At 38.3% G+C, this 13216-nt stretch overlaps 1 protein-coding gene across 1 annotated transcript; it reads right to left on the minus strand.

The window, feature by feature from the left end:
* Positions 1-345: 345 nt before the first annotated feature.
* On the minus strand, positions 346-12636 carry pa2g4b (proliferation-associated 2G4, b). The gene is made up of 16 exons (XM_042492507.2): positions 12427-12636; positions 8841-8969; positions 8654-8759; positions 8480-8549; positions 7499-7591; positions 6531-6594; positions 6342-6420; positions 6180-6258; positions 5948-6081; positions 5298-5392; positions 4387-4514; positions 4162-4215; positions 1414-4057; positions 1291-1317; positions 1034-1056; positions 346-663 (listed from the first exon to the last, which is right to left on the minus strand). The coding sequence occupies exons 1-13, from the start codon at positions 12512-12514 to the stop codon at positions 3998-4000; spliced, it is 1179 nt and encodes a 392-aa protein (XP_042348441.1). The 5' UTR covers positions 12515-12636; the 3' UTR covers positions 346-663; positions 1034-1056; positions 1291-1317; positions 1414-3997.
* Positions 12637-13216: the final 580 nt, after the last annotated feature.

Genomic DNA, 13216 nt, shown 5'->3' on the forward strand with positions numbered 1-13216 from the left:
TTTTGCTAGGTTGCTCGCTGCCTTTCCCCCCAGAAATCAGAAAATCACACAATATTGCTCAGATTATACAGAGTTAAACAGCTTTTAAAAGGCATCTAAACTCAGCACAAGAAAACAGACACTGATCCAGCTTTCAAAGGGTTGAGCCATAATAAAAGTTATTTTCATCTGTGCTTTTCCTACTGTCAGAATGTGTTGCATAACAAAAAGGTACCTGGAAGAGGGCAGTTAAACCACTTCCTTAAAAGTGTTTTTAAACCCCCATTAGATGGTTTTCAGAAGCACTCAGGAAAGGCAAGTGCTTTGAAAGCAAACCGTAACAAAAAACAAAACAAGATCTGCAAATTATTTACTAACCAAAACCTTTAATCACAGTATAAACAAAAGACAAAAGTTGAGGAATCAAGAACAAAAGAGTCCAGAATGTCCCAGAAGAAAAGCCTGTCATCCAGCAGGTCTTGAATCAGCTCTCCAGCATCATTCAGCTGCTGCAGCTCCTCCGGTTGATCTGGGCTCCGCTGACAGACTTGACACCGGGAGGGTCCTGGGGGTCTTCAGCTGTGCTCACCGGTCTGGTTGTTGGCATCATGTGCTGTCACAGACACGGCGGAGAGGACAGTCTACTTGGACCTCTGCCTCATCTTTCTCCTTTTACGCTTCAGCCTATAAATGATCATTATAAGAGCCAATTAGTTGAAATTCCTAAAAGGTAGACTAAGTATCACAGCATTAAAAACATGCACAATGATTTAATGATGAGCAAAGATCTTTTTTTTCTTTATTGTATTGCTACATGTATGGACACAGATTTATTAGATTTGCACTTCATAGACTTTGGAGTATGTTTTGGATGCTTAAGATGGATATATATATATAATCTTTATGTTTACAACCAAGACCAATAGTGTATGTAGTGATGACAGCTGGTTGATATGGGGTTGTTTGTTTGTATGCATGTATCTGTTGTAGATTGGGAAAGCAGTAAAAACTGTTAACCATTAATAAAAAAAACATGTGCCATCGAAATTCTTACCTGCGCATGCGCTTCTTTCTCCACTGCAAAGAGAAATACAACGTTAGATTATTTACTTTTTTGATTCAGGCATTTCTAAAAACACAGTTGTACTCCAATGACTACAAGGCACAAAAGAAAAACACGAATTGTAAAGTTGAAAACTGAAAAGGGTTACTTGGTACACCGTCGACATGCTCACGCTAGCTAGCTAGCTAGCCAATGTTAGCACTTCTGGAAACAATTTATATTTGATCACACAGACATAAAACACAAACCTTAGCCCTCATGTTGAGAAGGGGAGGCTGAAAACAGAAGGGAACATGTGAAGGATAAGTTAGATTGATTTAAAAAGAAGATGATTAACTTGGATTCTGGTATTAACAACAGGACTCACGTACCGTCCGCCAAAGAACCGTCTCAATGAAGAACGTCACATTAGAGCGACGTCTGATTTATAGTCTTTGTGCTACGTCATTTTCATTGGACTGTAATGAAGGTGGGAAATGTAGTTTGAAAAGTAAAATATGTACAGAAAATACTAGAAAATACGCAGAAATCATTGTCCTTGAGCAAATTAGCTTGTTATCTTATAAATATATCGAAAGAATGCATTGCAAATACATAAAATTATCTGTATTATCTGTAAAAAACAAAAAGTAGAGAAATGAAAAATAATAAAATTAGTTGATATATATATAAAAAATAATTCTGTAACATAATTTTAAATATAAGACTATTATAACTATAATTACAGTTTTCTAGATTTTTTCTCCTAGCTTTTTTATATTACTTTTTAATCTTTATCTACTGGTTTCTTTTTCTCTTTTTTTTGCCAAGTTTCTCATTGCCTTTTCCCCTGTGTTTTCGACACAAGAAAGAGATGTCTGTCCAGGTTTAAAGGGGCTGAGCTATTGCTGCAGATTTATATGTATGCTTTAAACATCCATTGTTATTTATCGTTTGCACAGTACTTTATATTTTTTACATATGCATCAGACCTCACCTGTTTCACTTATAAATTTATAATATTAAGGAAGGGAATTTTACCACAGAAACGGTTTCAGTGATACTGTATTGTTCAATATGTAATACACATAACCCTTTCTTCTGTGTTTTCATGTATATTTTGTGTGGATTTTTGACTCCACAATGGCCCATAAAATAATGATTAAAAAAATTATATACCTCTTTCTTCATCTCCTATCAGCTAAATAACTGTAATGTAATGTGTATGCAAATGTGGGTTTTTAACCTGAAGAACTTAACACGTTAGATACTCAACAAGCCCTTTCCAGTAGATTTGGATTATTGAAGTATGCTGATATTTTACCACTTTAAACGTCCACCAATGAAAAAAACAAGTTGACACTTTTGCATTTCTCCCCCAAAATTAAATTCCATATAGTAAAGGATATTTGGACGTGTAAAATCAGCCTGCACTCGTGTATCACCTTTCCAGTCTTAAGACCACTCAAAGTGCTTTTTACACTAAGTCACATTCACCCAATAACACACTGGTGACCAAGGCTACCATACAAGGTGCCACCTGCCACTCAGTTTTCTAGATATTCACACGCCATTGGAACAGCCATTTGAAGCAATCTGGGATTCACAACCATGCCCAAAAATACTAAAACATACGAAGTGCAGGAGACAGAGATCAAGCCACTGACTTTTCGATAAGTGGATGACCGGTTCCAACTCCTACAGCCGCCCCAACCAATTTAACTACATTAAGACCTTCAAAATGCACATAAAGTAGATGAACAATTAACTTAATAAAATATGTAAATGCCCTTTCTGAGGGTGATGGGGAGGCTACGGCCCTGTCTGTACCAATCTGTTAAATGTTAGTTAAACATCAGTTTGCATTCTTTTAAAACCAGTCATTCAACTAATGTTGGCTGGTGTTATCATAAGGTTCCTGGCTATGCTTTTGATAAATGCGAGGTGACGACACTAAAATAACTCAGCAAGGGTGATTCATTAATGTTCAAAATCATGAAAAATGCACTTTCACTCATCAGGACAATCAGCTGTATACATACAGTCCAAAAACAACCATACGAATGATGTCAGGTGGCTTTTTAATGTTTCCAAAAATAGTCTCTGAAACTGGGATTTGTTTTACAAAAGCATCCATAAATCTAACAGGTATGGAATTCTTATGTAAACACAGACTGTCAGACTCGATGGTGGCACCAGAGGACTGAATGCTGAACCCTTGGCAGGAGTTAGACCATCCACAACTGAGAAATTCATGTTTTCACTCGTTAAATCACTCAACCGGTATGCCTTAAATTGTCAGTTTTAGAGTTGTTAGCCGAGTAACCTACAGCAGATTCCTACAAATGTACACTAGCAGACAGACCTAAGCGCGAGCAGTATAAATGCAGTAATAGTAATGTCTATGCTCATAACTTCAGGGCTCAACGCAGGTGTTACACATTTCTGCCCACAACAAGTGAACACTCATTTAAAAAGGCATGGCTTCAGGTTTATGACCTCAAGGAAGTTATCTAAATGCCACACAATTACCCCGACACAGTATTGTGCATTCATCATCCTTGGCCGCTCTGTCAAACTCATTTTACTTTCCATATCTTTCACTACAGTTATTGTGGAGAAAGGGGCGAAGGCTCAAGGTCAGTCGAATAGCTGAATGTTCCAGTGAGTGTTATGCCCTTGCACAAAATACCCTCTTTTGTAGCAGAACTATTGTCCACCGTAAAGAGAAGAAGACAGTCTCAAGGACAGTGAGATTTACTATGGATGGTCGTGTGTGCGTGTGCGTGTGTGTGTGCGTGTGTGAGCGTGTGTTTTAGGTGGAGTGACAGAATTTAGGAGCAGCATCATCCCAGACTGACATCAGTTAGATTCAGAGGTATTCACAGCGGCTATGCCCGCAAGTGCCTCAGACAGCTGGGACAGAAGGATTTGTGACGTCTGTTCTTTGGGTCATCCATTGTCTGTCAGAGAAATCTATTCTGCAGCTTCAGTCTCCATCGCCTGTCCTGTTGCGCTTTCAACAGTCTTTGAGGCCTTTAAAAAAAAGTTTGAAAAAGAAAAAGAGATCAGAAGAAATATTAAGAGCATTTATTCTTGTTTATTTAAAAAAAAAAAAAAAACACCGTGCTGTAACTCACCTTCTTTTTCTTCTTCTTCTGGGTCTTACGGCTGGCTGAGCTTTGAAGCAAAGCCTTTAAAGGAAGAAAAAACACAAATGACTTTCATATCCTCAAACAGTACATAAATGCATAATAGCTTGGAGAATGCCCAGTCAGCTAACAGAATACTACAGCGACCCCATTAGTCTAATCTCCTCTTTTCAAGGAGAGGATGCAATACCCCATCCATCAAAGACTTTTTACCTTCAGCTCCGGGTCCTCCACTTCATGCTCAGACTTATAGAGTTCTGGCTCAAAGAGGCTGTTTGTGATTCGCAGGGGTCCGTTGGCCATGAGCAGCACGGTGAACTTGAACTGAGCTACAACTTCACCTGGAGAGAGATTAAGGTGAAAGGTACATTAAACAGTTCCCACTTAGTGAAGTTTTAACCTCAAATGTTGCTTTTCACAGGCAAGAATCAAGGGTGGACACCACAGTGCTGTTAGTTAACCACTCAAAATGCATGGTCGAAATTTCCCTTAGAAATGGACTGAGGACAGCTGAGAAGAGGATGCAGCGTCTCTGTCTCTTGACCACAAATTTAGACACATTATGCTTTGGCCATTTTCTCTTTGCAGTACTGAGAGCGTGAAAGCTTGTGTTTTGTTGTCTTCACCTGCAGCGGGGGGTTTTGGACCCTCTTGTTTGGAATTTAAAAAACAAACTTTTTTTCCTTTTTAAATCAAAGTCTTTGTGATTTCAAAATTGTCTTCTATTACGATGTAATGTTGATTTAAATGCCATCTATCATTAAGCCCTACAGTGCAACTGTTAGCACAAGAAGAGGACCGGGCAGTCGAATGGACGACAGAGGAGAGCGAGTAGAGCGACAGCAGGAAGTTTAATCATGCTGGAGGGTTTCTGTTTGATTAAAAAGCCAAAGCATTGTCATAGGTGGAATCTATTAGAAGTTGGGACAGCATGAAGGCCTAAAAACAAATCATTTCCCCCGGCCTGCCTGTGCAGCAATATTTTTCTACAGATTCAAGTACATGTAAAGCTTTTCCAACAAAACGTACAGACCTCACTTCACTTTGTTCACATATAAAAAAAACCTTCGAGATTTTTCACGGTCACCAAAGCCCTTAATTACAGCCGTCGTTCTTCCACTCACCCTCTTTCTCATGCAGCACGTTGAATGGCTGCACCAGGTCATGTTTGGCACATTCCACCACGCCCATCCTGGCCTTGCTTTCATCCTCAAACGCTCTGAAGATACAGAGAAGAAAAGAAAGTTGAGCGAGTGAAACCCGGAAAAGTATGAAAATACAGTGAAATGTTTTATCTCGAGTATAACCCTTTCAAAACCCGAGCAAACTGCCCTGCTTTCTTTGAAAATCACAGGAGGAAGTTGCAAATTATTATTTTTTAAGGGTTAAAAAAGGTATACAACATAAAAAAGGTTAAAAAAAAAAATACATATGTAAATAAAAACTGCCAAGAATAACAACAATTATTATTAAAATATTTATTTTAATCATTAATTTTAATTATTATTTATTTAACCTCTAATAACTTCTCAATCTCCCTCTCTCTCTCTTTGAAAGCTAATTTTCAGGTCATTCCCTTGTCACCTTTTTCCTAATTTCACGCAGTTTTTGGGACATCTCTTGCCAAGTTTTTCATTGTCATTTTAGCCATCTTCTCAAAATAAATCAAAGCAATTTTCTCAGGCTATGAAGGTTTAAGTGGATTTGAAAGGCATCTTATCGCAGCACAAGAAATCTGATGTCGTTCCAGGTTTCAAAGGGTTAAAGAGGCTACCTGAGAGTGAAAGGCATTGTATCGAAGCGCCTCTCCATCTCACTGAAGAATGTCCGAGATGTCTTCATCTTTAAGCCGTACACCTTGTTGGGGTCTCGTTTGTAAACAGTGGTCCTCTGACCTCCGTCTTTTGCCTGAATTAGAAAAGAAAGCATGCATTGTAAATTCCTCGCCTCTGTGGAATTTCTAAGATGAAACAGGAAAATCAAATTCATACTAAATTTCCTCTCACCTTCCCCTCTCCAGTGCTGATAAGTACATCCACTGCATACACCTCATGCACCTCAAACTCAGCCTTCTCGTGGTCCTTTCTACAAAAGCAAAGTGACAAGATCATCCACTGGTTAAACGCTCGTCGGCTCAGGGACAGGAAGCACCTGCTGAGTGAACTCACTTTTGCTGGTCCGTTGGGTTTTGAATGATGGTTTTCTCCCCATCGATCACATGTTGTTTGAGCTGATGGGACAGCATGCCTGCGCACATTGGACAAATAAACTGAGTCAAGCATTTTAAATTACAGCTGGTAAATGTATGCCACTTGAATCACAGAGCTTGAAGGTGCCAAATGTTCACAGTCACTCACCTTCAATAGGGGAGCACTTGAATGACTTTGCAATCTTGTTCCAGGCTTCTGTGACCTGCGTGTTCTGATGAAAGAGACGTGATGTTTGATAAAAACTTTATTTACGTAGCATATTCAAAAAACAGGGTTACAAAGTTATATAAATGACAGATGAGGTGTAAACTGGTGTTCATTTTGTTCATGAAAACTATGACTTTTTATGTTCTTGAACAATCTTTATGAGGAGATGGCGTTGATTTATTAAACACTTCCGGTGACTGTATCAACATGCAATACTGCTGATGCAAGAAGACGAGGCTAAAATGCAGTTTAAAGTTTATGATAACATTTTATGCAGAAGAATCACTTTTAAAGATAAATACATGCTTAAAAGCGCAAAATAAAAGTATCACATTTCCTAAAAAAAATGTATGTGTGACTTTTCAGTTCCTCACCTGAGAGAGAGAGAGAGAGTGTGTGAGTGTGTGAGAGTGCGCGTGTGTGTGCGTGTGTGTGTGTGTGTGTGTGTGTGTGTGTGTGTGCGTGTGTGTGTGTGCATGTGTGTGTTATATGCGGAGGGGCATGCCAATGTGAAACTTTTATGGGACAATTCATGATTAAGCCTGTGTTTTTCATCAGGTAATAAGACAAAATCTCCTGCAAAACAAGTTTGACTAAAATGACAGAATCATTGTTTTTGGGCTCAGCTGGATCGACTGCAGTGTTTGTTATAATCTGATGACTAAAAAAGGATTAAAATGTCAAAAGTTTTAATTGACTAAAACAATACTAGAACTGTTTCCTTTGACTAAAGTAAGTCTGAAATGGCCAGACCTTTAGTCAACTAAAACTATGCTCCAAACTTAACAAGGGCATCTGACACAAGACTAAGACTAAATGAAGAAAACAAAAAAAAAGCCGACCAAATAAACACTAGTGTGAAAGGGGACGCCAGTCAGTGAAATCAGGGGTCATGGTGGGTGAGTTACCTGGTTTCCGGGCTTAACAAGACGCAGAGCCGCCTCAGCACAGAGGTGAGCTGCTTTGATAACGTCAGCCTTCCTTCCAGTCAGAGGGTTTTCCTGAAGTGACACAGGAGGAAATCGTGTGAATACCACTAATCAAGTAAATTACACTGCAAATATTTTGTGATGTCTATTTCAATGTCAGTTTTGATTTCGCTTTTGACAGTCCGAGATCTGTTAACCAGTATCAGGTTATTTTTAATGAAAAACAAAAAAGCAAAAAAAAAAAAAACGCTTAATACGAAAGGCCTCTCCTTTTAGAGGACATACACACGGGGGGTCTTTATGGACAACACATTGTCGGGCGCTGGCTGCTGCTCTTGTGTCCACTCTGTGCCAACTTTCACGAGTTTGGAGGCCGGTTGGGTCTGAGGTAAACTCAGGTTATCCCTGCATTAAAATGATCAACGTCTCCTCCATATTTATCAAAGAATGTATTTACGGAAGAAAAGAGAGATATTTGTCGGCTGTGATTTGTTGTTCTTCATCACATTGCATGCGGTGCGCGCTGCTGCGTTCCCAAAGTTGAACTTCATTTATTACAGGTCGCAGCCGTTGTGCGCTGAAAAATAGGCACTCGGGTACGCATCACAACGGCGTCAGCGCGGCGTCAGCGCGGCTTTATGAGTGCGCCTGCTGTGTGTCTCCACTGAAAACAACAGAATGGAGCGTGCAAAAGACAAAAGTGTATGGACCCACAGCCCTACGCTTCACTGACAGAGCGAGCTTTAGCGCGGCATTTCAAAGCGCTATAAATTTAAAGGTCGTGAAATTTTAATGTTTTGAGATGTACCTGAGGTAATTGCTGATGAGCAGTGCCACTAGCTGGTAAACTCAAAAGTAGCAAAATTAACCTTTAGACCGTCAAAAACAATCTCGGCGGTCAACCAAATAAAGGTTACCACTGACGTCCATAGCAGGTATAATTCAACAGCGATGACACACCTTGGTCACTCCAACAACAAAGCTGTGAGCCACATTTGAGATGAAGCCGTCGACATGCACACCCAGGTCACTGCAAACAAACAGGACAGGAAAACATGAGCCAGAGAGCATGAACGGCAAATAAAATAGAAACTATCGAGTGCACAGGGAGGACATGTACATTCGGCAGCTTACATTTTGACAAGGTCTCCATCCTTCAGTATGACGTCAGGGTCACTCTTCAGAGGGGAGTGATGGCATACGCAGTTGTTAACTGACACACAAGTAGGAAAAGCGATACCTGCGAGAGAAAGAGAGCGAATGAGCGAGTGCTGAGTCAGAGACATTGACAGTGAATGATGAAATGCAACAAAAGACGTACCTTTCTTCATGTCTTTTTCCTTCTTGAAGATTTTCCCAGTTTCTGTCATGATGAAGGCATCTCCCTTTTCACACAGGCTGAGCACGGAGACGCCGGCCAAAGCCGCCTCGACCACCGTCTTCAGAGCCTCTGCGAGACGCGAGATAAGACGAGAGATAAGACGAGCCATAATGTCGTTCAAACAGGAAGGTCAGTAACATCGTGTATACAGCGCTGGGCTGTAACTAACCCTTATGTTCACTATTCAGTTCATTCTGTTGTTTATTTCCTGGATCAAAAATAATTAAGAGGAAGATCTCAAACTTTCCAAAACTGAAAAATTGGGATTTTCTACCAAAATGCTGGTGAAATGTTTATAATACTTTTTTTTTTGAGTGAAATCAATGGTTTTAGAGGATAAAACTAGAAATATATTTAATTATTTTACTATTCTTCATTTTCGTAGAACCAAAGTCATAACAACAGCTACTTGTATACCTGTAAAATATCATTTTGAATAAGTTAATTAGTCACCATATATTCTGCCAATGTAATATTTTTGAACTGAACTTGTTAAGAAGGATAGTTTGGCTCTAAACAAGAAGCTGTTGTTACTTTGGTTTTACAAAACTGTGAACAATTAGTTTTCTACACAAAAAATATGAAATGATTAAATGATTAGCTATCATTTTAACCTCTGAAACCACTGATTTAAAAAAATAAAATAAAATAAATCTAACATTTCACTAACATTTTGGTGGAAGTTTACAATATCCTGGTCCCCTGGAGTAGCTTTGGAGAGTTTGGCGTCTCCGATACAATTTAAAATCAGTTTCAAATGGATTTGAGCAACGCAGAGCTGAAACACAGGAGCCAGTGACTGTTCCAGTAGAGTTTAAAAGGTTATGTTTTTGTCTAATCCCTAATGCAATTTTTCAAATTAGTTTTCTGTCCATTGACTTGATTAAGCGTCTAATGATTTCATAGTTTGTGCTTTTATCTGATGAAATAAACAGGTGCCACTGTGGATAGATGGGACGGATAATTTGGTTTAACACGACAACTCTCGCTGACTGTTTAAGTCTCAATTAATGGAGTGAGTGTGTGAGTGCTGACATTAAATCACACAACAACAACTCATTTGATTTTGACTAAACTGATGCTACGTTAAGCAGAGGATAAACCTTTGACAGATTGTCTGACAGCTGTATTTCAGCCTGAATCAGCATAATGCTGGTAGAAAATTAGATGTCTCAACTTCAGATAAATAGGTCAGCTGTGATAAGCTACAACGTGAAATCACAAGGTCACAGAGCGTAGTTGATATGAGGCACCTCCAAAACCCAGCAGGAGTTTAACAATGGACTGTGCATGAAATATGACAAGTCACTGAAAACGTATATTAAGCCATAATAGTCCTTTTTTTTGAGAGCGAGAGAGAGAGAAAATTGGATATTCACTTGGCAGGAAGGTCAGCTGTTCAGCCTAAAGACTGCAGATGAGTTGTGACTGAACATAACGACGGTGGCTGAACTGGGCAACTGACAGGTGTGAGTCAGCATGACCTGTGAGTGAGGAGGAGGCCGTTGTTGTAAAAGCGTTGCACTTAGTAGGGCTGCACAACAGGCAATTAAAGCTAATATTTCCATTATTTTGACAAAGACTGCAATTAAAATATGAGTTGCTACTTCAGTGTGAATTGTAATTTTGCATTTTCATTTTTTTTTTTTAAAATGAGTATAGTATTATATAGCATAGTATCACAAAATTTTATGTGGCAGTCTTGTATTGGTACATAAATGCCAAGTATAATTTTTTTTACTATATAAATTGTTAATACTGCAAATACAAAATTAACCTTTGGTAACCTACTAGAAAAATAAAATCAATTGCTCTTTCAGTCGACTAGATTTGCATTTTGCTGCAATAAAAATGACTGAAGAGAGATGAACAGACTGAAAACTTAGTAGATAAAACAGAGTTTTCCTTTGGGGACACAATTCGCAGTTGGAAAATGGTCATAATAAATTGCAATCTATTGTACTACATATTAATAAAATACTCAATATTGCAAAAAAAGTTTAAAATTGCAATAATATTGTGTCACAACTTCAGTTTTGTGATAACATGGCATTACTGGGCCACTGGTTTAAAAAATTAAAGTGAAGAGATATATTTATATATATAGGGCAGAAATTCTGAAATATTAAAACTCTGAAAGTATAGGTGCGGACATATTTTTGATACTTTTAGGTTTGATAGATTTAGAGTGTACTCATATTAAAACAAATTAAATAATATACCTTAACCACAAGTAATGACTGCACAGTTTGACTCATGATGGCAACTTAACATGGAGTTTGTGGTTTTGCTTCATTCTTCAATATTCATTAAATAATTTGTGTTTGATTTAACCCTGTAAAACCTGGATCAACATCACTTTGTGGTGTTACATTCTGACGCCTTTCACAAACATTTAAACTTTGAAACCTGAGCAAATTGGTTTGATTTCTTTTGAAACACTGGCTGTTTTTAAATGTGCTATATAAATAAAGCTGACATTGACATTGACATTGAAATCATGGCTAAAAAGGCAACAAGCAACTTGGCAAGAGATGTCCTGCAAACAAGAAATAGGGAGAAACTGCGAAGATAATTAACTGATAATCAGTTTTTTAAAAAGGCAGACAGAAAGAAATAAAATAACTTCATAATAAATTCATTATAACATTCACAGAAAATATTCATTTATTATTTATTATTATAATATTATCATACTATAACACTATCTAAATCTTAATATTTAACATTGATTTTACTATTTATTTATTTATATAATATAAGAAAATTATTACACTTTTATATTTAAAAGGTAATCACATTTACACTTTAGTCACTTTTTCAAGCAATATCCTTTTTTCCTTTTCTTTTTGTGTCCTAATTTTCAGGTAATTTCCATAATTTTACTAATTCATGCTAATTTAGTGCAATTTGTCTGTGAATTTGTTTATTGCCTTCCTACCGTGTTTTAGAAAGAGATTAAGGCAATTAGTTTCAAGGTTTCAAGGGGTTAATTCAACACGTTACACTGGTAGTTAAACTGCTGGATGTGACTCTGACATGACTTTAAATGACACCATTTAAGACAATCAAACTCCCAGTCTCTTACACAGCACTTTTGTATGTCTGGATTTCAGTAAGCTGCTGGTTTACATTTAGACGCCGGCCATTCAAAATGCACGTGGAAAAACTCTGTATTGTCATTCACTTTTGTACTTGTCATTGTTACATCTGTTACGTTAGCAGTTACAGCTAGCTAACGCTTGCTAGCTCAGCCACATAGCTGCTTAGCTAGCTCACCAGGCTAATGTGACAGCAACGTCTCGTTAAACAAACACAAGCTACTATAAAGAAAAGCTTAATATAAAACGTGCCTCGTGTTTCATTCAAATTAAACAAAGGCCCGCTTTCTGATACGATCTGCCGTTGACACTGCTGCGGCACATGGCACAGCTGCTGCCTGGGGAGGACTAGCTGACACTGCTAGCTACCGTCACACGGCTCCTCATACTTGTGGACCAAAACGTTAACGCTGCATTTCACTTACGGTTCGCAATCTCGGCGCCCATCTTATACTTGGTGACCACCAGGTCATCGGCGATGGTCTGCTCCTGCGTCTCGTCATCTCCAGACATGTTGGCAGTGTGTCCGCGAACTCAGAGTAACTTTTTCCCCGGCGGGTGTCAGTCAGTCACAGGATGGACCACGCTGCTCTCTGCACCGGCCCGCCCGACTCCGACCCTGCGAGCTCTAGATCCCGCCTGCTGCCAAAGACACGCTGCGCAGTCAAGATAGTTCCCCGCCTCGTGTGGAGCGCTGTGTTACAACCGAAAAAGGCATGACTGTTATTTTAAATCATATCATCAGCATTTAAAATTAGACCATGGACGAGTAGTCATAGACAACAGGATTGACTGCCCTAACTTTACATATATATATATATATAGATACATATATATATTTATATATAACACACCAATCAGGACTTAGAGAAACCAAAATGACAGGTGGATTACACAAGGGGACAGTGTGTGGACACGTTATGGAAGGTTTTTGTTTTTTTTGTTATTTATTTTGGTCCTTGTAAACATTTTTTCCAAGAGGAATGCACAAAATCAAGAGGAAATTACAGCAAGGCATTTCATTAAAAGGTTAAACAAAAGGAAAAAAAAAAAAAAACAGGCCGAAAAGATGAAGGCTGGAGCTTGATCATATTATAGGCCTTCCTACCCCTTTTGCATAGCATATTCTCTATTTATTGCTAAATTTAAGCTATACAAAATAAACTATAAAAGAAATGACAACAGAAAGAAAAAAACAATCACAAAATTGGCATT

Source organism: Plectropomus leopardus, chromosome 9 (genome assembly GCF_026936395.1).
Source record: "Plectropomus leopardus strain MGB_pleo_1.0 chromosome 9, ASM2693639v1, whole genome shotgun sequence".
Lineage (NCBI taxonomy): Eukaryota > Metazoa > Chordata > Actinopteri > Perciformes > Serranidae > Plectropomus > Plectropomus leopardus.